Source organism: Brassica rapa, chromosome A09, assembly GCF_000309985.2.
Source record: "Brassica rapa cultivar Chiifu-401-42 chromosome A09, CAAS_Brap_v3.01, whole genome shotgun sequence".
Taxonomy (NCBI): domain Eukaryota; kingdom Viridiplantae; phylum Streptophyta; class Magnoliopsida; order Brassicales; family Brassicaceae; genus Brassica; species Brassica rapa.
This window is the reverse complement of record NC_024803.2, coordinates 14939221-14964261: the sequence shown is the minus strand read 5'-3', so window position 1 is coordinate 14964261 and position 25041 is coordinate 14939221. Positions and strand designations below refer to the sequence as shown.

The 25041-nt window shown below is 33.7% G+C and overlaps 3 protein-coding genes and 1 long non-coding RNA gene across 6 annotated transcripts; 1 reads left to right on the top strand and 3 right to left on the bottom strand.

The window, feature by feature from the left end:
• Window positions 1–852: 852 nt before the first annotated feature.
• LOC103839545 (GATA transcription factor 27) lies at window positions 853–7173 on the bottom strand. Of its 3 annotated transcripts, XM_033280947.1 has the most exons (7): window positions 6712–7173; window positions 5750–6483; window positions 5575–5678; window positions 5289–5481; window positions 5136–5211; window positions 4926–5053; window positions 853–1303 (listed from the first exon to the last, which is right to left on the bottom strand). In XM_033280947.1, exons 1-7 carry the CDS (start codon window positions 6749–6751, stop codon window positions 1199–1201), a joined length of 1380 nt encoding a protein of 459 aa, XP_033136838.1. In that variant the 5' UTR covers window positions 6752–7173; the 3' UTR covers window positions 853–1198. The 3 variants fall into 3 exon arrangements, with proteins under 3 accessions (XP_033136838.1, XP_009114295.1, XP_009114293.1); XM_009116047.3 differs by lacking the exon at window positions 853–1303 and having other exon boundaries at window positions 4577–5053; window positions 5136–5205; XM_009116045.3 differs by lacking the exon at window positions 853–1303 and having other exon boundaries at window positions 4577–5053; window positions 6712–7171.
• Window positions 7174–14201: 7028 nt separating this feature from the next.
• LOC103839546 (bax inhibitor 1) lies at window positions 14202–16013 on the bottom strand. The gene is made up of 6 exons (XM_009116048.3): window positions 15796–16013; window positions 15293–15436; window positions 15126–15217; window positions 14837–15023; window positions 14604–14759; window positions 14202–14513 (listed from the first exon to the last, which is right to left on the bottom strand). Exons 1-6 carry the CDS (start codon window positions 15907–15909, stop codon window positions 14463–14465), a joined length of 744 nt encoding a protein of 247 aa, XP_009114296.1. The 5' UTR covers window positions 15910–16013; the 3' UTR covers window positions 14202–14462.
• Window positions 16014–16468: 455 nt separating this feature from the next.
• LOC103839547 (light-harvesting complex-like protein 3 isotype 2, chloroplastic) lies at window positions 16469–17821 on the top strand. The gene is made up of 3 exons (XM_009116049.3): window positions 16469–16928; window positions 17135–17272; window positions 17348–17821. Exons 1-3 carry the CDS (start codon window positions 16544–16546, stop codon window positions 17608–17610), a joined length of 786 nt encoding a protein of 261 aa, XP_009114297.1. The 5' UTR covers window positions 16469–16543; the 3' UTR covers window positions 17611–17821.
• LOC117128489 lies at window positions 17479–24877 on the bottom strand. Its single transcript, XR_004451797.1, has 2 exons — window positions 22216–24877; window positions 17479–21645 (listed from the first exon to the last, which is right to left on the bottom strand). It is a non-coding gene; the product is annotated as an uncharacterized LOC117128489 (long non-coding RNA).
• Window positions 24878–25041: the final 164 nt, after the last annotated feature.

The following is a 25041-nucleotide window of genomic DNA, read 5'->3' as shown; positions in this document are numbered from 1 at the left end:
TTACTACATCGACGATTCTATCATATGTTTTATGAAAATTCACGTTTAACAATTCTACCATCATATTACAGAGTATGGGTGGATAAAAAAACCGAATCGAACTGAGACAAACCGAACCAACCACACCGAAACCGGTTCAAACCAAACCAAAGTCTATTATCAAAATAGTTTGGTTTAAGATTTTCCCAATCTGAACCAACCAAACCAAAACCGATCTGAATCGAACCGAATTAAACCAAACCGATAAATCATTATATTTTAATTATTGTTTGAATTAAACATACTAGCAATATAGAATATACTAAAATCTAAGACTGAAATCACTATTAAATTTATTAACGATGTTGGTCTTTTAAATTTTCTATTTTCTTTAGTTAATTTGGTTTGATTGTGTTCTTATAATTTTTTTGTGATTTTTAGTTTTTATTTCAGTTTTATATTAGATTTAATTTACATATTTTATTTTCAAAAGACATTATTAACGATATTTAAAAAAAAATTATATGTACTTTAGTTAACTTTGATTTGATTGTGTTTTCAAGAGGTTTTTGTTTCAACTTTATATTGGATTTAGTTTAGATAATTTATTTTTTCATAGTCAGAAGATTTCTTGGCTATACGTTTATGTTTTAAAACATGATTTCTCTTAAAAAAACTAATCTCGAGGAAACCCGATTGGACCGAACCGAAATACAAACCAAACCGAATACAAACCAATCCAAACCAAACTATTTATGGTTTACTTCAGTTGGAAAAATTCTAGAACCGAATTACTTAAACCAAACTGAAATCAAACCAATAAAATAACTGAAGTGCCCACCCTTATTACTACGGATAATACAAGCTCAAATAAAACTTCCAAGGATGCCAAATGAAAACTAAAATTAATTTTTACAAAGAAAAGAAAACTTTCTTGTTCGTCTGAGTATTGTAAGAACAAGAAAACAGTGTATGTCTCAACAAGACCACAAAAGAGAACCATTTCATAAAAAGTTCTTATGTTTTAAATATCTGCAGATTGCAATTTCTAATGCAGAAAATAATCTCATTTGGCCACATTTTCTCAAAAAAAGCCTAAAGAGTAATTAAGTTTCCTCTTCAATCATTAGAGATAGTGAGAGAGAGAGATCTTGAAGTATTTTAAGTCTTTCTTTTGAGAAACAAGCAGCAAAGAGTCTGAGAAACTTTTCTCTTTCTTTTATATCATGTGAAGAAGCTCTGCTTGAGGGAATGATCCATTAGACGGCACATCAACAAGAACATCCTCCTCATCACAAATATCATTATCTTCACAGCTAAACACCATAGGTCCACCGTAGCGCATATGGTTATTAAAGGAATAGACACTGTTATCAAAATAGTTTGGTTTAAGATTTTCCCAATCTGAACCAACCAAACCAAAACCGATCTGAATCGAACCGAATTAAACCAAACCGATAAATCATTATATTTTTCTTATTGTTTGAATTAAACATACTAGCAATATAGAATATACTAAAATCTAAGACTAAAATCACTATTAAATTTATTAACGATGTTGGTCTTTTAAATTTTCTATTTTCTTTAGTTAATTTGGTTTGATTGTGTTTTTATAATTTTTTTTGTGATTTTTAGTTTTTATTTCAGTTTTATATTAGATTTAATTTACATATTTTATTTTCAAAAGACATTATTAACGATATTTAAAAAAAAATTATATGTACTTTAGTTAACTTTGATTTGATTGTGTTTTCAAGAGGTTTCAATTTTATATTGGATTTAGTTTAGATAATTTATTTTTTCATAGTCACAAGATTTCTTGACCATACGTTTATGTTTTAAAACATGATTTCTCTTAAAAAAAACTAATCTCGAGGAAACCCGATTGGACCGAACCGAAATACAAACCAAACCGAATACAAACCAATCCAAACCAAACTATTTATGGTTTACTTCAGTTGGAAAAATTCTAGAACCGAATTACTTAAACCAAACTGAAATCAAACCAATAAAATAACTGAAGTGCCCACCCTTATTACTACGGATAATACAAGCTCAAATAAAACTTCCAAGGATGCCAAATGAAAACTAAAATTAATTTTTACAAAGAAAAGAAAACTTTCTTGTTCGTCTGAGTATCTATACTATACTAAAAGGTAAATATAAGCCATGGAGAGGGTGTCCACATAGGATAAAAAAATCAACCAATCAGACAGCCCGAAGTTGCCACGTCATCTCATTTATTTTTTCGTAAAAAATGAAAAACAATGCGAAAGAAAGGATCGAACCCGGGTTAGTATAACATAAATATATGGCAGTTACCACTAAGTCATTGAAACTTTCTTGAATACATATACAAGAATCATTAAGTATGTAATCACAAACTCTTATGTACAATTACAATAATATGAATTCAACTTTCAAGACTCCGATACTCTAAGCTAATATATTCTTTAAAAGTGTGAGAACATTGACAAATATGAAAAAGCATAGATTTTTGTTTTCGTGACAAAGTTAAGAATTTTGTAAAAGTAAGTTTAACATATAAATTTTCGTGACAAATATGAAAAAGCATAGATTTTTGTACAATTTTGACAAAACAACACAAAACATAGTTCTCTAATGTCTTAATAAAATATTATTTAAGGATGCAATAATTAAATATATCAATTCAATAAATTTTGTAATTTATAGATAAAACAATAACACAACAAATTTTGAAACCTTTATTTAACCTATCGATTTCTTTTCATAAGAATCCAACTAAACAAGATAAAAAAAACAATTAGATTTACAAATATTTATTTACCATTTTATTCAATTTTAATTAATTTCAAATTGTAATAATGTATCTTTTTGAAGTTACAAAAAATAATGTTCTTTCTTTATTACACTAGCATTATATATAGATTCTATATACACATATAAATATAATATAACAACATAAGATTACTTTCCCCGATTCATATGAAAACTTTTTAAGTTATCCACCAAAGCAAATAAATTAAATCAATCAAATTGTTAGAATACAACAAATTAATATATAATTTTATTTTAAATTAAATTATTTAAAAAGTGTATTTTCATTAAAAACAAAATAAAAAATAAGTAAAACTGATTTGATGGTAATTTTTATGACATATATATATATATATATATATCAATTGAGTTAAAGAAATAGAAGCTTAATATGGAAAAAATCTTAAATACAAAAAAAAATCTAAAATTTAACAAAAAAAACTAACAAAAAATAAATTATGATATCACTTGAAAGCTTTTAATAAAATATTTAAGCGATAATTAAAAAAATTTGATTTTTTTCCAGCCAAAAGTTTATTATTAATTAGCATCAATTATTTCAAGATGTTTAAGAAATGATGGACAAAAAATAGGATGGACATAAATGATATATGAACTATGAATAGTACTTTGTAAAGCTGGCTAAGATAACACATCTGCACATCTATTTCCAGTCTTTTTTTATGCCTAAATTCAATTTCTTTAGAGCAGTTATTCCACAAAGAGATCATATGAGATATTGTTTTGATATTCAGATTTGTTTCTTGACTTTTAAGAAGATTGATAACTGTAAAAATGTCTTTTCCAAATATGATATGTCTATAACCGAGTCCCCAACATGAGACAAGGTTGTTTAAAAAGTAAATAATTTTATTTTTTTATATTATATAATAAATATATATTATTTACTAATAATAAAATATAGTTATTCATCTATCACAAATATCTATGCAAATATGTGAATCAAGTACAACAATCAAACAACATAATGATTTCCACAAAGAAAATTTAAAAAATATATTTATGTTATGTAGTCTTATTTTATATTCTTTAAATAATGTAATACAATATTATACATTATTTTTTTAGAATTGAGAAATACATAAATCAGTTAGACAAATTAAGCGATAATTAGACAAATTTGATTTTTTTTTTTGTCAGCCAAAAGTTTATTATTAATTAGCATCAGATATTTCAAGATGTTTAAGAAAGTATGGACAAAAAAATAGGATGAACATAAATGATATATGAACTATGAATAGTACTTTGTAAAGCTGACTTAGATAACACATCTGCACATCCATTTCCAGTCCTTTTTGATGCTCAAATTCAATTTCTTCAGAGCAGTTATTCCACAAAGAGATCGTATGAGATATTTTTTTGATATTCAGATTTGTTTCTTGATTGTTAAGAAGATTGATAACTGTAAAAATGTCTCTTTCGAATATGATATGTCTATAACCGAATCCCCAACATGAGACAAGTTTGTTTAAAAAGTACATAATTTCATTTTTCTTATATTATATAATAAACATATTTTATTTACTGATAATAAAAGTGTAGTTGTTCATCTATCACAGATATTTATGTAAATATGCGAAACAAGTACAACAATCAAACAACATAATGATTTTCACAAAGAAAATTAAAAAAATATATTTATGTTATGTAGTCTTATTTTATATTCTTTAAATAATATAATACAATATTATATATTATTTTTTTAGAATTGAGAAATACATATAATATCTTATCCGCACGTAGCTCTAATTGTAAGAACAAGAAAACAGTGTATGTCTCAACAAGACAACAAAAGAGAACCATTTCATAAAAAGTTCTTCTGTTTTAAATATCTGCAGATTGCAATTTCTAATGCAGAAAATAATCTCATTTGGCCACATTTTCTCAAAAAAAGCCTAAAGAGTAATTAAGTTTCCTCTTCAATCATTAGAGATAGTGAGAGAGAGAGAGATCTTGAAGTATTTTAAGTCTTTCTTTTGAGAAACAAGCAGCAAAGAGTCTGAGAAACTTTTCTCTTTCTTTTATATCATGTGAAGAAGCTCTGCTTGAGGGAATGATCCATTAGACGGCACATCAACAAGAACATCCTCCTCATCACAAATATCATTATCTTCACAGCTAAACACCATAGGTCCACCGTAGCGCATATGGTTATTAAAGGAATAGACACTGTTCTCTACAATCTCTTCGGTTCCAATGTGTTTTGGTCTCATCTTCGTCACTTCTTTGGGGCTCTTCATCACACCCCTTGTCTCTGGAGAATGCAAAACCTCAAAAATAATCAGAAACAGATAGAAAGCTATGCATTGACATGATTCAAGAATCTTGAATTTGACCTGAGAAGTTTTGGTTTAAGCTTTCAGAAGGTCTTTCACTTGTGGTAACAGAGTCTTCACTCCCTTTTCTCTGTTCCTGAAGAGAAGATTAACATGAGCCAAAGCCGAAAGTATAGATAACTATCTGTTTCAAGAAGAGTATATGTCAAAAACCTTGAGCATGCAATAACTTTCCAACAAATGTGATTTGTTAGGATCTGATAAAGCAAGCTTTGCAAGTTTCTTAAACTCTTCAGGCTTAGAGGAAGAAGATGATGATAATGTCTCAAAAACTCCATATGCCACAAGTTGCTGAAACAAGGAGAAGTTGTCTTTGAACTGAGAACACTCAAACATGCTTCTGAGGCTGGTAAAAGGAAAAAAAAAACAAAAAGTATAAGAACTTGAACTAGCAGCTGAAACAAATCTGTAAACACTATAAGTTGCATTGAGTTGAAACCTATCAGGAAGATCAACAGAGTCAGCTCCAGGAAGCAGTTTCATCAGTTTGCACTGTTCTTCTTCTGTAAACTTCTCTATGAACTCATCAAAGTTGAAAACATCCTGCAGTAAGACATACATTTAGATCTTTGAAGAAACAAAACTGTTGGGGGAAGTGTTGCAAATGAGTTTACCTTCAAATCTATGTTACAAAGTGGTAAACCAGGTCTTCCCAAGACTTGAGGTTTGGTCTTGTGTTGCTCCTGCTTTATATCATTCCCACCAAAGTTTAGAGATCTCTGGACTCTATTAACCTCAAATCCAACAGAACGTACTGATACAGACTTGCTGCTCTCAACCAAGAGTGAGCTAGCTTCAGACTCCTCATCTCTCATAAGAACACTCCCATGTCCAATCACCATCGGTGATCCATTCTCAAAAAGCAAGTCTTCCTCTGAACAACCAGAGAGACAAGAAGATTGTTGTTGTTCTTGTAAGATACTAAAGAGATCCTTCGTGAGCTTCTCAACGGAAGAAGCTGCCTTAGGACGCCCCACCACGACGCATGTCCTCTTCTTGCAAGGAAAAATAGTTTCCCATGCGTTGGATTGATCACAGCTCTCTGAGTTGGATACAACGGATCCAGAACTTGATCTATTGCTAGCTTCTTCCTCTAATGACCTCTTCTTGAAACCGTTGTTGAAGTTTTCTTGGTGTGATGACTTCCTCTTGAGGATCTTTTTGTTCACAGGCATTCCGTTGATCATCATCGTCTTTTGAACTCTGTGATCTTCAATCTCATTATCACCTTCAGAACGAGAATGAAGAGGAGTGTAGTTTACAAGTGTTCCTTTCGTTCTCCATCTGGAACCGCAAGCATTGCACAAAACTGGCTTCTCTGGTGGACCGTTTCTCCATAGAGGTGTGCCTGTTGACAACATGGAGTTCTTCTGATTAGTTGAGAGCATTTTAGAGACTTCATTACACATTTGCAACATTAACATAAAAAGAGTGATGAGCAAAGGAACCACAGACACAAGCCAAATCATTTTGATATGATCAGTGTTTGTTCATGTTGCATTATCAAAATTCAAAGCAGTTGGAGTTTTGTTCCAAGAAAACAAAATAAGGGATGTGGTGAGAACAAGAAACTCACTTGTAACTCCACAGTGACAGCAAGGCCCTTGCTTCCCCATCCTTTTTCTTATTCTTTCAAAAGTTATTAAATATAATTGCACAAGAAAGCAGAGACTCTGACAAGTTTCTTAACGATTAAAGATTTTCTTTATGATTGAGCTTTACAACAAAAAGCAAAAACAAAAACTGGGTATTGACAAGCTTCACCACCAAGAAAAGAACCCAGAAAAGTCTTTTCTTTAATAAAAGCCAGAACAAAGTGAAGAACGTTCTTCTTCTGAGAAAGGACGGAGGAAAACAAGAACAGCCCAGAAAATTGAAACAAACGGAAGAGGAGGAGAATTCTGGTTTGGGGTTGCTTGAACTAATCAGTCTCTATGATACAATCCAATAGAGAGAGGGAGAAGAATCTAATAACAAATGGCTGTGAAAAGGGAAAGAGAGAGAGAATGTGGTGAGGAGATAGAGAGAGAGAGATAGTGTGTGTTAAAAAGATGGCTCTTTATGTATAATGAAGTTAATGTTTCAGCTTCCTCCTCTCCTTATTTAGCTTTTTTTATTATATTATTAATTAAGTTTTAAATGTATACTTTACTTAGAGATTTATAATTACTTTGTTAACTGGAAAATAACATTTTTTACTTGATTCGACAGTGTGTAAAATGGTTAAGTAGGAATATTTAGTCCAGATATTAAACATGGTTAAAGATTTAATTGACATACAACAATTAACTAATTTTAGCTTCTTTTTTAAACTGTGCGAATGCACCGAACGCAACGAAAAAGAAGTATATACTTGGTGCCGTGCGAGGGTTTCTAGAGACCTAAGGCGAGTTTTAAAACTGAGGCCCTTTTATATAACTATTAATAAGTACAAAATATAGTTTTGAAATGATATAAAAAACTAAAACAAAAACATATAATATAACATTATATACTATTACCAACTAGAAAAGAGATGAAAGAAATATCACTGCGTAAGAAAATAAGATGGTGACAACGAACACCATAAATAAAAAAGATTTATTTTCCGTTTGTGATTTAATTTTGGTTTAAGTTATCGATCGAATTTCCATAAGAATTCTCATCAAAACAAAAATAAAATAAAGACATAAGTAAAAAAGAAAAGACTCGAATATGGGACACTAAAAATCGGTTGTGTAACAACAAAACCCACTAGGGCACCCGCACACTCTCGTTAAATTGGAGACCTTTAAAATCATAATATATTTTGGGGCCCAAGGTAAATGCATTTTTAAATGTATAGCAGGCACGCATACTATATATACATATATCGTTCAAGTTTTTTTATTAAAAAAAAAAGAAGATAAGTCATCCTCATCACAATACTTTATAGAAAATATTTAATGGTTAAAGTACTAAAACAAATTTATAGTGACATGGGAAGTTTAACTAATTTTAGTTATTGGTTCGAATGTGTTTCTTTTTTTTTAACGCTGGTTTATTATGATATTACAATTATAATGAGAAAGATTACATAGACGATTCGACAACCGATAGTACTACCTGTCTTATGAGGACATACGCCTAACTGCATCACATGAGCCGTCCTATGAAGATTCACGTCTGGCCAGATTTACTTGCATCATGTTGAAGATCCCTTGTAAGCCTTTCTTCCGTAATCTGCATAATTGTTTTAATAAATCGTTCTTTCCGGGACTTGAAACCTGGATTTCCTCTAATCAGTAAGAAATTAATTGCATAGTCTGGGATGGGATTGTTCGAATGTGTTTCTTTGCGTCTAAAATGCACCAAACGTAATTAACGGAATATATTTTGAATATGTTAAAACTAAATAATTGATCTAACCTCAATAATGTGCAGAGAAACCTCTAATGGTAAGAAAGTGACGATGGGTGGGTGGCTGGAGGAATATCATTGCTTGTGCCTTATGGTTCCTTCTTGTTGACTCTAGACTTTTTCTTCTTATTTGTTTTTTTCCTTTTGATATTCCAATCAGATAATTAGTATTTAATAATGAGAAGAATAATAATAGTCATAAGAAAATAGATATATGTAGATAATAAAATATTGATTAGATCGTGGAACAGTACGTTATATATTAAATAAAAAATGCATTTTTAACTTTACTTTCCTCAATTTTTTAGCTTTACTTTTTCTAATTAAATTGTACAATCATGTATCATGATAAATGTTTGTATTACAGTTGAATGTTTACAACATTGAAAGATAAATTTTAGTTCTCTGTTAATTACTAATGAATACATCTTTTTCTACTAGTCAGTCTTATTTCTCTTTTTTGTTTGCTCTGATATGCATAATGCATTTGGTAGATATATATTAAGTTACTATTTTGTCACAAACAATTCTTTCTTAATAAAATGTAACTTCATGTGTGTTTTTTTTGTTACTTATGACATGTAACTTCACGTGTTTAAACCAAGAAATAACGATTATTTAAAAGGCCAGGAAGGAAAATATGAATTCAATAAGATAAATTGGTTCTTTTCACTTTAATTTTAAATTCTAGATACTGACGTAAATAATTGAATGTCCTTTTGATATATAAAGATAAGACTAGTTTATAAGATTAGGTTTTAACTTATTTCAATCTGGTGCACGGTGGTCTCTTTGACGCCGTGTAGCTGGCTTTGACTCCAGTTTTTTTGCGATCTTCTATGCGAAATTATTCGGCTTTGGTCCACGGTTATGGGTTTGGATGAGATCTCGGTGTTTAATCGATTGATGCTCTCCAAACAGGGGATGTGTTGTAGCTGATGAAGCCCAAAACGTCCAATACAGTCGTTGGAGGTGTGTTTCTTCGGTGTTCATGAGAATCCGGGAAGAGTATGTTTGGTGTGTGATTGGTGTTGTGGTGAGGCGGACAATCTCTCGAATAGCTCGATGAAGCTCTCCGCTGGGTGATGATTCTGATCTGGGTAAACCTTTGTGTGTGTGTGTGTGGAGTGGGGATGGATGAGATCTCGAATCTGGTCGATTGAGGCTCTCCATCGGTGTATGCCCTGAAATTGGAGGGCTTGTGATCGTGATTCTATCTCCGGTAGGTTTCCGGCGACGAATCTTAGTCGGTGAAGATGGTGAAGGCTGTCCCAACACGTGCTTTCCTCTTCGTACGGTTAACACGTTGTTGTCGACTCTTCTTCTGATGTGTTTAGGTTTTGGGCTGTTGATGGGCCTTAAATCTTTAGGTGCATGATGTTGGGTTTTTATGCCTTCTTGTCTGGGCTTTTTTGTTTTTGTATCAACTTCTGTTTAATATGATATCAGTTCACAGTGGAAAAAAAAAAAAGAAGGTTTTAACTTATTTCAAAAGTATGTGATGGCATGACGTTCAATGTATATTTACATTTATTAACAGATTTTCATTATCAAACAAAACAAAATAAAAATGGTTTGTAAAGTCACCGGCCGTAATGACGACGATCATGGACACAACTATTCGTAGCACCGTTTGATTTGGTTAAAGTATTTGCGGTCATGGGTCCCACTTTGTTTCGTGAATGTGATTAGTGAACTAATCTAGGTACATAACTCTATGTCGACCGCATCCGCATTATATTATTCCCATTAAATTAACCATACAGATATAACTTTAAGTAAATTTAATAAGCAATCATCCATGATCAAAGATACATATAACTTTCAGGTTTGGTGAAGCTATAACATGTTACGATGAGATGCATCAAACAATAGGTTTTCATTTCGAGGAAAAAGTAAATGTAGAAAATAGTGATTTGTTGTTACGTAATTCCAAAACAATGTGGAGTCTCAATCAAATGTAATAGTACTTTTATATAAGGAAAACACTATAAGTATATAATAAAGTATATAATAATTAAAAAAGTATATAAGTACAACGTCAAATAATTTTGTACGCAATACAAAAGTTTATCCTGTTGAGGCTACAGAGTAGAAAGAACGAAACGGTAAAAAAACTCGTGACCCTATTATAGAACTGCGAGCTAATTATTTTACAAAGATCCTGATGGAATAATGGAGTGATCATAGAGCCGGACGGTGGAGATGAGGCGATGGAACTAATGGAGGAGACAAGGTTAAAAAAAGTTAGAAAAGGTAATGCACGAGTAGTGCTTAAATAAAAACAAAGTATACCAAATGATGATATGCTTACAATTCACATTCATGCTAATAAAAACACAACCACTACAGCGCAAAATGACAACGATTACATAGAAAAAGTTCGACATTAATAATAGGTCCAGTCTCGTTTATTCTTTCTATCTAGATAATGTTTTCGAGAATTAAAATTGGTTCCTCTTTTGGTATTTCATTTACTTCAACTTCCAACCATAGTGATTCATGCATCGCTTATCAGTTATAATTATCAATCGGTTAGACTTTGTGGTTTCATCGTTTGTAGAAAACCTCTACTAGCATACACAGATCATGGAGTCCGAATCTGAGATTTAAATATTTTCTTTCAGTAGTAGATATTCAGCGTCGGTTCAAAATATTTAGATGACCCAGCATAGAGAGAAACAACAGTTTCAAGGAAAAATAAGATAATATCTGATGCGATAGCCTAAGAACATCTTATATGTTAAAAGTTAAACAGAAGTTTCATGTGTGATTTTTAAAAAATAGACCTAATGGATATATTTCTAAAAAATTATATTACATTTAATCTTTAATTTTATTATTTAAATTTTGGGTTTACCAAAATTTTTTATTGGATTATCAATAATTAGATTTAAACAATAAATGATCAACATTGGGACAAAGTAAAATACAGGAAATTTCCTTAACTTTCTCTCTCCACCTTATCTCTTGAAGACGATAAACTTGAGCTTCGTCTCCTTCGGCACCGACGGCGCGTGGCGGCGCGTACGGTGACTGGAGGCCCCCTCCGTCTAGTTTCTTTCTCTCGTTTTGCTGTTATCCCATCTGTCTCGCTCCCTTCGATATGTGCGTTGTTCTGGGCTAGGGCTTGGCTCCGGAAATTGCTCCGCTGCAGAGGAGTTTTGATCCGGTGGTCTCGCAGCTTTCTCTAGAACAATGGCGAGAAAGTCGAGCGGTGGGTGGAGATTGCAGTCGGCTTTTTGGGGTATGGTTGGAGATCGATTTTCTCTTTCAGATCTCGTCCTGCTTTTTTCTGTTCGTGAGGAGGAGCGTCGCGGTGTCCTCTCCTGGGTTTCGACGGTTCGCTGCTCTAGCCCAGGCGGTTCTCGTTTACGGAGGGTGTCTCTCGTCGGTTTTTGAACCTGAGTATCCTCCTCCTAGCGTGGTGTGTGCTGGTGGGTTTCTCTACCACGGCGGCGAGTTCGTGAGCTTCAGCACGCAGGCGGGATGGTGTCTGAGCTCGGTGGCCGGCTCGCGTAGGTCATATGGGAGGTTTAAAGAGCGGTCGTCTATGTCCGCTTGAGTGGCCTTTCACTTTGCTTCCTCACCTTTGGCCCTCCTCTTTGCGGTTTCTGTACTGGTGTGCCCTGTTTCAAATCCCGTTCTTGTTGAGGCAAGTGACGGCCCTAGCGTCTCCAATTTCAGTTCGTCGGTTCTCGGCGACGACGAGCGTGTGGTGGTTCTCTGGTCATTGACCGCCACTTCCTAAAGCTCGGTCTTCGCTCACATCCCAGCATCACTTGGGTTTGCTTGTGCTCTTTGTGGTGGTGTGCGAGGCAATTGTGTGCAGGTTGGGCTCGGTATGGGATGTTCGGAGGTTGCAGCCCCTTTTTGCTCGGAACGGCATCATGTATAGGTCGTATTCGGGTCTAATAAAAGCTCGGTTTTGGTTTCTGCGGGTGTGTAGGCCTCTGCTCTTGTTGTCTGTTCTTGTGGGTTTGTGCTACTAAGCCTCGGCAAGCTGTTCTCGGATGGGCCATTATCTTTAAGAGCGGATCATCGGGGAGGCCAAAATTACCGGGTTCCGACTCTCGGTTGAACTTGGCTCATTCTTTTGCGGCAAGCTGTTGTTGTGGACATGGCCGAGCCTCGGGGATAGCGGTTTAGGTAGTTTGTGTCTTTCGTCCCGTTTTAGCTAAATCGAGTTTGTGTTTAGATTTATTTTCCGTTTATCTGTTTCTTGTTAACCTCTGTATTTTCTGTCAAAAACGAAAAAACTTGGTAATAATATCTTTACATTTTTACCAAAAAAAAAAACAATAAATGATCTATTGGATTTATAGATAGTATAAATTAAATAGATGTAATTTAATGTTGTAATAGTATATCTCCTAACTTTTAAAATTATAAAGATTTTTTTTTTAAATAACAAAAATCATATTATCTAACAATAATTAATCTTTACTACATTAAACTATATAGTTTATTTGAAAAATAAAACAAAAACTAAATGTTTAATTATTTACTCGATAATATAAATCTATGAAGCGAAAAGTTTAATTTTTTAAAAAAAAAATCTATATTTGTGAAATATATTTTTGAATATGATAATAAAACTATATTTGACTAATCTTTATATATATAGTTATGATTTTAATAATGAAATAATAATCTGTAAATATATATATAGAAGAAGATACAAATATATGTAAAAATTTGAAACAATTTATTCAATGAAAAAATATGCCGTAAATTTATTATGTTTTAATTGATAGATACACATAGATTATAATATATATCAATTTAAAATTGAAAATAAAATATTTATATAAAAATAAATGAAAACTAAAATCCGCTCAGTTGCACTGTTCGAGATCTAGTAAAAGTTAAAAAGAGATCAAACGCAAATACTTGTTCGTATGGAGGACATGTATCTAAACGCTTTTGGAAACTTTTTTAACTGAACCGTATTTTATGGGCTGGTTCGAAACAATATCTCAGTGTCGGTTAGATTTGGGTTATATTTGGACACACTTAACACTGGCGTTTTGGCTACTTCTCTGATTGACATCCTTACGGACGTTACTCAACCACGGTTGATGCAATCCATAACTTTCTTGCTAAGCCACAAGGTGAACGACACGCAATCTTTTCCGTCTAATGGCCAGCCGGATTCGGTACAGTCTAGTAAATAAAAAATTACCCTCAAATTTTTGAAGATAATATAGTCATAGATATCAACTAAAATATTAATGACCCTTACATTATCTTCAAAATTGCGAAGATAATATAAATAATCAATAAATTTTTTAAATTTTTTTCTTATTCCACAAAAGTAGATTTTTATATTGTTAAAGTATTTATTTATACTTTTAAGAAAAATTAATTAAAATATTTAAATTGATTAAATTTTATTAATAAAAAATTATTTGAAAATATATAATTAAATTATAAATAAATTAAATTATAAATATTTATTAAATTTTTAATAACCGTATATACTCTAGAAAATCTTGCATGAAGTATTTTACAAAATATTTATGACCCTTAAAATGTCAGAGGCTTCACAAACCAAACGTTCCTACCAATTGCCGAATCATAAAAAGGAGACGGCGAGAGCGAGGTTTCGGAGCATTTCACACACTCAGAGGCCCAAATTTATATGTTTTGGCCTACCAGATGCAAAGCTATAACAAAACTTTAAAATCTCAAGAAAATGGTCCTAATACTTTATTGTTAACCTGCTAATTCGCATCTCAAAGTGATTTAAACAGTAGAGGAAATACTTTGGACATTACGAAAGTGAACGAGAGTCGAGACAAAAACGAAAACTACTTGATCCATTTACAATCGTGTGCGATAAGAGGAATACGCAAACCAAAAGTGCGTCCTAACACGTAAAAACACCAAAGCTTTCATGTTATTTAAAACACCCACTCTTATTAGCTTTCCTTGTCACTTTTAGTCTCAGTTTCTCCTCTTCTTCTTCTTCTCCTCTTTATCTGCCGAGTTCTTCAGCTGTACAACACAAGGAAGGACTCATCAATGGAGGATAATTATACAACAAATAAATTAAACAACTTAAATATCAGCTACAAATGCACTTACCATTATGATGAGAACACGGACAAACACAGCCACAAAATCGGTGAAAAGGGTCAACGCATGTTTCACATAGTCCATGTCGCCGAGGTGTGCCTTCTCTATAATCTCTTGTGTGTCGACCACCATGTATCCCACAAAGATCAACAATCCGAAGTAGAGCTACAACAACAGATTCGTAACAAAATGAGGAGTCTGAGAAATATAGAACACTTTACAGTAGGAGACGTTTGGTGTACCTCAAACTTAAAGATAGAGGCAGAGCCACCAAAGATCGAAGAGGCAAACTGAAGCCACATAAGCATGGACAAGCCAGAAGAGAGAAGTCCTCCGAGGTAGAGATACTCTCTACGTCTTGCCAGCATCGCTGCTCCTGAGAAGCAGATAAACGCTATCGCAGTTCCGACAAACGCAGTGATAAGGATGCTGCAGCAACAAAAGAACAGAAAATAACTGTCTGTAAGACACAATTCAACATGAACACATCTGTGGCGAGCAGTGGATCAAAATATAAGATCAGTAAGAGACCTTGGGTCAAAATCAACAGCCACTTTGATCAAGGGGCCAACAGAGGCACCTTCAAGAACGGCAGACAGGAAGAGAAGTGAGAGCCTCTTTTGCTGCACCAAAACAGACAACAACATTTCAGCGAAACGATAACAATAAGGCAAATGTGATTAATAAACCCCACATACTTGCTGATAAGGAGGACATGAGAGAAGCCAAATCATGCTTCCACAGCATGCAATGGTTGTGAGGATACCACCGATGTTCCAGAGCACGTGGAGGTAAGCTCCAAAGGCAGACGCAACAAGGGCACAACACAAAGTGAGATAAACCTACAAAATCCACCACACAAAACATAAGAATCCAGATCAGTAAATCCACTGATCTATCATTTACGAATACAAAGAGAATCGTTATATCCATAAGTTAATATATGAGGGGCTAACTCGCTCCTCTCACTTTCAATCTTCCTTGGCAGAAACTAAATCGACATAATTAGAAACCCTAGAAATTTGGGGGAAGTACACTCCCAACGATTCGTTCGGTTATACGTATAAGGAAACCAAATTGAGATGAAATCGGGACAACCAGAGCGATCAGAACCACGATAACTACACGAATCTCATACAAATCATACGGTGATAGTCTCTAATCAAGAAACAACGGTTTGTTCGAGGAAGAAGGAAGTTACCCGCTTGAGATGATTCTGGACGGACGGAGAGATCTGATGGAGGTTCTTGAGAGAATCATAGCTCCAGCTTCTGCTGCCTGGCTGAGAATCGAAGAAGGACGAGAACGATTCCATGTTTTCTTCTTTTGCGAGAGAAAAATCAATTAAACGCGTCGATATTATTAACGAAGATAAGATAATATCTGAAAAAGAAAGACTTTCGTTATTTATAGGGCCTCAAGTTTAGAGATACTTTGACGATAATGCCCTTACTGATCATGTGGACTTCGCCTTCTCGCTACAGGTGTAGGGGCAGCATAAAACACGGGAAAGGACAGTTCCGGAAACTTCTTGAAATATTCAGGTCGTCGCTTTGAGTTGAAACTTTGCCGCGAAGCAAATCAGCGTCATAGAACCAATAGGAACTGCCCACGTATGATTTGATAAATAAATGAGAAGAGAAGACGAAGACTTGCTCAATTCGAGAAAATTCGTATTATCATTGGTTGAGTTTTTACTTCACTTTGGGCCTCAGTTGAAACAGGCTTTTATTTATATACGGAAAGCCCATTAACAGTCTCGGTTTTAGTGTTAACTAAAACGTCCCGTAGTTTTATTAAACAAAAAAAAAAAGAAGATAATAAAAACGACATGCATTCCAAAACGATCAACGATAACATCTCTTTCACAAGCTCATTTCAAACCACACATTCAAACACTAATAACTCTCAAAAACTGAGAGCAGAAGAGAGAGTAGAGGAGCAACAAAATGTCCATATCCATGGCGCTATTCTCTCCTCCGATATCTTCTTCACTTCATAACCCTAGTCTCACCCCCAAGATCTCGTTCCCTCTCCTCTCCACCAAGCGCTTCTCTCTCCTCTCCCTCACTCGAGCTTCCTCCGACAACGGTGCGTCAACACCCGATTCTGCTGCAGTCTCTGCAACCACCGTAGAGATTCCCAAGCCCGCTTCAGTTTCTGTAGAGGAGGTGCCCGCTAAATCTCCGCCGGAAAGCTCCTCCGACGAGACTGATCTGCCAACCACGGCGACGGGAATCAAGTTTGAGGATGCGAAGTGGGTTAAGGGAACTTGGGATCTGAAACAGTTCGAGAAAGACGGGAAAACCGATTGGGATTCTGTTATCGTCGCTGGTTAGATCCTCTAAAGCTCCACTCGTGTTGTGTTGTGTTATGTGTAGTAATGTTTTGCTTCAAAGTTATAATCTTTAATAATGTTCAAAATGGTTTAGGTTTAGAAACAGAATCATTTTGGTTAAGGCTCTGTTACTACGAAGCTTCTTGCTTTGGTTGTGTAATTAAGGTATAGGAAGATGAGTGATGGTGTTGTGTAATTGTAGAGGCAAAGAGGAGGAAGTGGCTTGAAGATAACCCGGAAACAACTACTAACGCTGAGCCTGTTCTTTTCGACACCTCGATCATTCCATGGTGGGCGTGGATGAAGAGATACCATCTACCAGAAGCTGAACTCCTCAATGGTGATTCTTTCAAATCATCTGTACTTTGCAACTAATCTTAATCTGATTGTTTGAAGTGTTTGTTTTGTCTTGCAGGTCGTGCTGCGATGATAGGGTTCTTCATGGCTTACTTTGTTGACAGCCTTACAGGAGTAGGACTTGTTGATCAAATGGGAAACTTCTTCTGCAAAACGCTCTTGTTTGTGGCTGTAGCTGGAGTTCTTTTCATCCGCAAGAACGAAGATTTGGAGAAACTCAAGGGTCTGATCGAAGAGACGACGCTATATGACAAACAATGGCAAGCGGCTTGGAAAGAGCCGGAATCATCATCATCATCGACGGTTTCTTCAAAGAAGTGAACAAAAACTTTCTCGCTTTTTGTTTCCTCTTTTCTCATGTGATGTTTGTGATCAGTGAAAGAAGTCTCAAGATAAACGCAAAATCTATTTGGCTTTGAAAAAATCTCTTTAAACTAGTCCCAAAGAAATTAGTGTAGAGAAACTAAGGAAGGTCATTGACTTTGTAAACCAGATCTCTTCCTTTAACTCGAAGATGCTTTGATTTGCTTAAGGTTAACGAGTTTACTTGAGCTTTAAGAAACCTGGGACGGAAAGCTATTGATAGGGAAGAAAGGATGAAAACACAGGCTAGGTTAAGGCTATGTTGGGTCATTAATTAATATGAAGAAAATGTAAAACTTGAGAAAAGAAGGTTACAAAACAGATGGTGTGCGATGGGCAAAGGCTTTGCCGGAAAGCAGATGTCGATGTTCTTTCATAGGCAAAATGAGATTTTTGGGTTTCTCAAACTTAAAAAGTCCAATAGTTCCTACGTCACAATAGAACTCATTAACTCGTTTGACTAATAAAAACACTAGTGATTCAATATTTCCAAGTTCCATAAAATCTGTAAGCCTGTGAGACCAAGGGAGTCAATAATCATCAACGTATAAAGTAATGATGCAGAATGCCTTAATCCTAATTCCTAAGACTAACAATTAACTAACTGTAAGATTGTGAGGGTGTCATTTCGTATCTTTAGAATGCTCACCAAGGATTCATAGCATAACACATAAAAAAACATTCAAGATTCAAGGAAACTATTAAAGTATACCATAGTCTACAAGAGTCTTAGTTACATTCAAAATAAAGTATCAAACCAGAAAATATTTTGTTCTAATCGAAGAGATATTACTGTCACGGTACTAGATCAAGAATAATATAATAAAGATCAACTCAGGATATGAAAGACCTTATGATCACACAAGCATCAAAACCGAGAAAATATATATACTACTAACGCTATAAACACACAATGTGGTATTCAAAATACCGTAAATAAATTTGACTTTTTAACAATTGATATGTTAACAATAAGTTTTTGTAATCTGATAGATACTAAATCAAAGATAGTAATGTTGTCCAATAAATTATCTAAGAAACATGTGTGTACCTAACTATAAATCTGTTTAGATATGTATTTCTAGTTTTTTACTTTTCATATGTACTAATATCAAGTTATCAAAGGAAAGTGTAGAAAAGCATACACCTGGTCGCACAGTTTGGCTAAACTTAGAAATCTAATGTGCGACCATGAGAGAATGTATGAACACCTTTTGAACCACATACCTGAAAAAAATCAAAGTTAGTATTTACTTCAAGCTGTCAAAATAAGAATTTGGAACCTTATTTAAACATAATGTCCTGTGAAAATCAGAATTCGTCTTTACTTAACTATATATATATTTCTTCTACTTGTGATCTCATGATTGTATCAACTAAATTACAACAAGCTTCAAAAGTACTTACCTGTCACAAAAGTCTGCTACAATTGAAATCTTCTTAATGTATTAGCACATACCTGAAAAAATAAGAACTAGTTAGTCTTTGCTTCACTCATGCTTACCTATTAAAGCCGTGGTAGGTAAAGTTAAGAATCAGTCTTTGATTCATAGTCTTTTGAAATTGTTGGTCGTATCTTCCATCCAACAAATCAAAACCGATACACAGTCTTTGTATAAAGACGTTGAAGCTGTGGTGGGTAAAGTATCCTTTTGTAGCCTGTTGGTCGTTTTATCCATCCAACAAGGCAGAAACCAATTAATAGTCTTGGTCTTGAGACTTTTATTTTAAGCCTTGTAGTAGAGTAAAAAACCAACTTTTTATTTTACAGTCTTTTAAGTCATAACCTTTTAAAGCAGTTGGTCGTTTCTTACCATCCAACGAAGTGAAACCGAATCCATATAGTAAGCCTTGCGGTCAAGCGAAGATAGTGTTCTCAATTTATAGTCTATGTTTTGAGAGTTTTTTAATCTGTTGGTCGTATCATTCCATCCAACACATTCAAAACTAACCCATTTTCAGTTCAGTCTTTGTTACAAGATCTTTTTAGACTATTGTTCGTTTTTACCCATCCAACAAGTCAAAACAGATCTACAGTTTTTGTCTACAGACTTGTCTAAGCCTCATTATGGTGAAGGATTCTGTTTCCACGTTTTTGAATTTGTTGGTCGTTATTCCAGCCAACAAGTCATAGTTGAGAGCCATCTTGTCTTTGTGTTATGACTGCTCAAAGCTGTGGGTACTTTTTTGTTCATCTAACAAGTCAAAAAAATGACTCATCTCTCAAAGGTGTGTGGTGTGTACTTATTCTAGCCATCATCTTAAAAGTTGAGCCACTAGTCTCTGTCTAAAAGACAGCTCAAAGCTGTGGTGTGGTTTAGTTTTTCCACCCAACAAGTCAAAATCGACCTATAAGGTTTGTCTAAAGACCTGATCAAAGCCGTGGGTATTATTAAAACGAGTCAGTTTTCAATTTCATAGTCCTTGTCTTAAAGACTTTTTGTATATGTTGGTCGTTATTCCATCCAACGATTCAAAATCGAGCCATCTTGTCTTTGTCACAAGAATGCTCTATGCCGTAATAGTTTTTTTTTTCATCTTCGCAAAGCCATGTGTACATTTCCTCATCCAACAAGCAACATGTCTCTGTCTAAAGACCTGCCCAAAGCCGTGTGTACTTTACTTTTCTTCATCCAACAAGCAACATAGTCTCTGTCTAAAGATCTGCCCAAAGCCGTGGGTTCTTTACTTTTCTTCATCCAAGAAGCAACGTAGTCTCTGTCTAAAAGACCTGCTCAAAGCCGTGGGTACTTTTCTTCATCCAACAAGCAACATAGTCTCTGTCTAAAAGACATGCTCATAGCTGTGGGTACTTTTCTTCATCCAACAAGCCATATAGTCTCTGTCTAAAGACAATCTTTAAGCCGTGGGTATACATTTCTTCATCCAACAAGCAACATAGTCTCTGTCTAAAGACAAGCTTAAAGCCGTGGGTATACATTTCTTCATTCAATAACCAACATAGTCTCTGTCTAAAGACTGCTGAAAGCCTTGGGTACTTTCCTTCATTCAATAACCAACAGTCTCTGTCTAAAGACCTGCTCAAAGCCATGGGTACTTACTTTCCTTCATCCAACAAGCAACATAGTCTCTGTCTAAAGACATGCTTAAAGCCGTGGGTACATTTCCATCATCCAAAAAGCAATATAGTCTCTGTCTAAAGACATGCTCAAAGCCGTGGGTACATTTTTTCCATCTAGTTGTTCTAAGCCGTGGGTAGCAAAATAAAGTCTTTGTCTTAAGCCGTGTGCAGTGGAAAACTGATTCTTAGTCTTTATGTAAAGACATTTTTTTAACTTTTAAGCCGTGTGTCATTTTTTCCATCTCATAACATTCATTTCCTTATGCGCACTACCAACCTAATAAGAATATTACGGAACACTATGAGATTAATGTCTGCTAAACGATCTTTTGGGTCTGAAAAAAAAACATAAAACCAAGCGTAGATGGAGAGTTTACCTCGGTGACAAGAGAAACTTCCAGCCAACCGTGATGATGCTTCCAAGCGAAGTTGAGCTTCAAAACAAATTCGAAGCATAAACCCTAAAGATAAGACCAACACCAAAATCAAGATATGAACGGTTAAGAAACTCACAACCCTATAAAAATCGAAATTAGCAGCCTAATTGAAAATTAATCGAACACAAAACAATTACAAAACTCAGATATCTTGAGACGAATTCACAAATCAATCTATAGAAATTGAAACAAGATCACAACCAAAATCAAATATGAACCCTAAAAAAATCGCGATTACGCAAACTTAGAAATTGTAAAACAAATTTACGAATTGATGTAGAGAAATAAAAGACTTACTGATCATCGAAGAGTAGAGATGGACGATTCAACTAAAATAGAAGAAGTGGGAGAATCAAAACCCCTTTTGATAACTCAGATCCGTCGATAAGCTTTTGTATCTGTTATGTATTTATGCTTCTTTGCAGAGCACGCGTTTCTTAACGGATAGTTTTTAGAGTTTGAACTATAATGGGCCTTGGATCATTATGACCCTCCTGCTATAGAAGAGGAGATAGTGCCCCTTTGGATACCTCGAATCCCTACATGTCGAATTGATGCATCGTGGATCAATAATGACAGCGTTAGTGGGCTAGGGTGGAGTCTTAAGGATCAGTTGGGCTCTGAACATTTTGGATTACGGGCGTGCAACAGGAGCCTCTCAGCCTTGCATGCTGAGATGGAAGGTTTACTTTGGGCAGGCTCATGTATAAGAGAAATGAGGATATTTTCGATACGGTTCGAGACAGATTGCTCGGACCTAGTGTATATGACTATGAACCCGATGGAGTGGCCTACTTTTACGACAGAGATCGAGATGTTTCAAAGACTTCAGGAGGATTTTGAGGATGTGAGTTTGTCTCATATTTCTCGAAGTAGGAATAGACGAGCAGACGTGCTAGCGAAAGAAGCAAGACGAAGAGGATATATTTTTTTCCATATAGATCAGATACAGACAAACGGAAATGCTCCTCGGAGAATCGGCTCGTCTGCCACCACTTGATCTAGTATAAATGGATAGTCGACAAAAAAAAAACTATAATGGACCTTTAATTGGCTCACATAAGAAAGTCCAATAAAAGAAAACACCAAAAACTAAACCGGGTTGCAACTTTTCGTTGGTCTGTCACGATCAAACGATTTTCTTTATCCTACGATTTGCGGTTTAGTGTATGATGTCTATTTATCCGTCGTCATCTTCGAATCCCCGTGAGAAAGATTTTGGTGAATCACGACTTTGATTTCGTTTCTCTATTGAAGAAATTGACAAAGATGAAAGATGGTTGCCGAAACGGCTAAACATTTTTTTTTATCATTGGTTACAAGTTACAACATAATAGTTTTTTTTATCAATACTTACGATTTATATTCTTAACTAGTATTATCTCCCGTGCTTAGCACGGACGTTATTTTATGTGAATATATTTTAAATATATATACATATATATATAATGTATTTATAAAATTTATAATGAAAAAGAGGTTAATATTACTTTCTTTCTTTGAATTATCACACCAAGTAATAAACAATTTTCAGCAGATTGAAATTGATTTAGTTCAAAAAAGAAATTGATTTCTTTTCAAAAAAAAAGAAATTGATTTAGTCCATAGTGAGTATGTTATTGACATATATTTTTTAAAGTTTATTACAGTTTTCTTTTTTGACCATATGAGTTTTCCAATTTCTAAAGATGACTTTATATGTAGACCATAGTGAGTAAACGTAATTTGGGAAGAGAAAATTATCTTTACACATCCGTAACCTTACTGGGCTGTGCTCGGCCCTGCATACTAATCATCCTGTGCGTCTGTGTAGTCTTGCTTATCTGCATGAAGCAATTGAGCCAAAAGTAGTTCACATAGACAGCAAGTCAAGCAACATACTGATCAGCGACGAATTCAATGCCATGTTTAAATGTTTAAGTAGAAGCAGAAAAGTAGCATAAAGATGACTTTATATGTAGAATACTACAGCCTATATAAGGTATTCTACAGAAAAAATTCAGTGCCATGTTTATGCAGAAACTTAAATTATGTTTATTAGAAGAGAAAATTATTTTAAAAAAGAAATTTAACATCATGAATTATAATTTGAGCATTGAAGAATTTGGCTCTTTTTAGTTTCACTAACCTTAAAAAAATAGTTTTTTTCGTCAACAAAAAATAGTTTAACTAACCTTGATTTCTAACTTTCATTTGCCAAAAATTTCCACCAAATCATAACTTTGTATTCTTCCGTCTCTTTTCTCAATACACTATATGGATCAAATAACTTTAGTTTTAATATTTAGTTATCTCCACTTTTGTTTTAAAATAATATTTTGTTATCTTCGTTAATGACAAAGCTTTGATTTTCTATTCTTTTATTGAAGAAATAAGTTATGAAAAACTCAAAAGGCTATTTCTTATCTAGAATATGCAAAAACAAAAATTTAATAGATTATTGATTGAGAATAGAAGGAAATTGAATCTAAATTAAGAGTAATCATAAACCTGTATGGATTTTATTTTGCATGAGTCAAAAATCTCATTCAAAAAAACGAAGAATACGAAGCGATGAATATAAAATTATCTTGCTATCTTGTCTAAGTTGTCTTTTACCTTGGCTGGTTTTTCATCTCAAGCATCCCTCTTTCTGTGTCTGTATATGTGTTTTCTTCGTCCTTTTTAGTCTGTAATTTTGATTTTTGCCTTTAAAAAATGAAGCTATGGAGAAGAAGAATGAGAAAACGTAAGAGAGAAGAGATCAAACAAAAACTAAAATTAATTGATGAAATATGGAAGATACAACAGTTTTGAATCATGATCATTACTCTTGAACGTGGTGTTGATGGTTTTTCTGAACGTGGTGTAACTGGTGTTGATACTCTGATTTTTTTATAGGGACTTAGTTATCGGATGTTGAGAAAAATTGGAATCGCAAATTAATTTTTGAATTGACATTATTATTTTTTTTAAACATATTCCATGTGTCAGAATTTAATTGGTGAAGTGACTTGTGCTTTAGTATATAGAGGATTTGTTTTTTGTTATATATGTTTTGTAAGTTGTACTTGTAGGTAATATTCTCAGTTCAACGAATAAATATAGTCAATAATAATTGAAATGAATTAAATGATATATGGAGACATGTATATTGGATCAAAATGTTACATATATTTTGTTTTCTAATACACCTTCTACTTTATATATATAGATATCACTGACGAACTCATCATTATTAACGACTATTTTACATCCAATGCAAAATAATTAATTAGAGACAGGATCTCAGTTTCAAATTCAAGTAGCATGCATGATCTGATCATGTCTTATGGAGATAGATAATAATGGAAAGCCACATTTCTTATTTTAGATTGATATTACGTAATTAACTTAGATTATTGCATTTTTGTATTGCACTGGTACGTGATTAGACCCAATAACTTGTGACTGAAAGTATTTATAGTTCTTCGTTTATCCCAAAAGGTATATGACCCATGAATCTTGATTATATATATAAATAAAGAGAAAAAGACTAAGATAGCACCAAACCAAGTTTTTGTTCTCAAAGTAGCATTCAAGGCTCAAAGTCACAAAAATAGGTTTCATTAAAGAGGTAAATATACACTTATACCCCTTGGGTTAATTAATCCAAACCTTAGGGTTTAGAGTTAAGATGTGAGGTTTTGGAATTAGGGTTTAAAATTTTATAAAAAATAAATACTAAAATAAAAAATAAAAAATTTTAAAAACAGTTTCAAAAAGTATTTTTAAATTATAAAAAGAAAATTTGAAAAAAAATAAAAAAAATTTCGAAAAAAAAATTTCAAAAAAAAAATTTCAAAAAAAAATTATAAAAATTTCGAATCTGAAAACACATAATCTGAAACT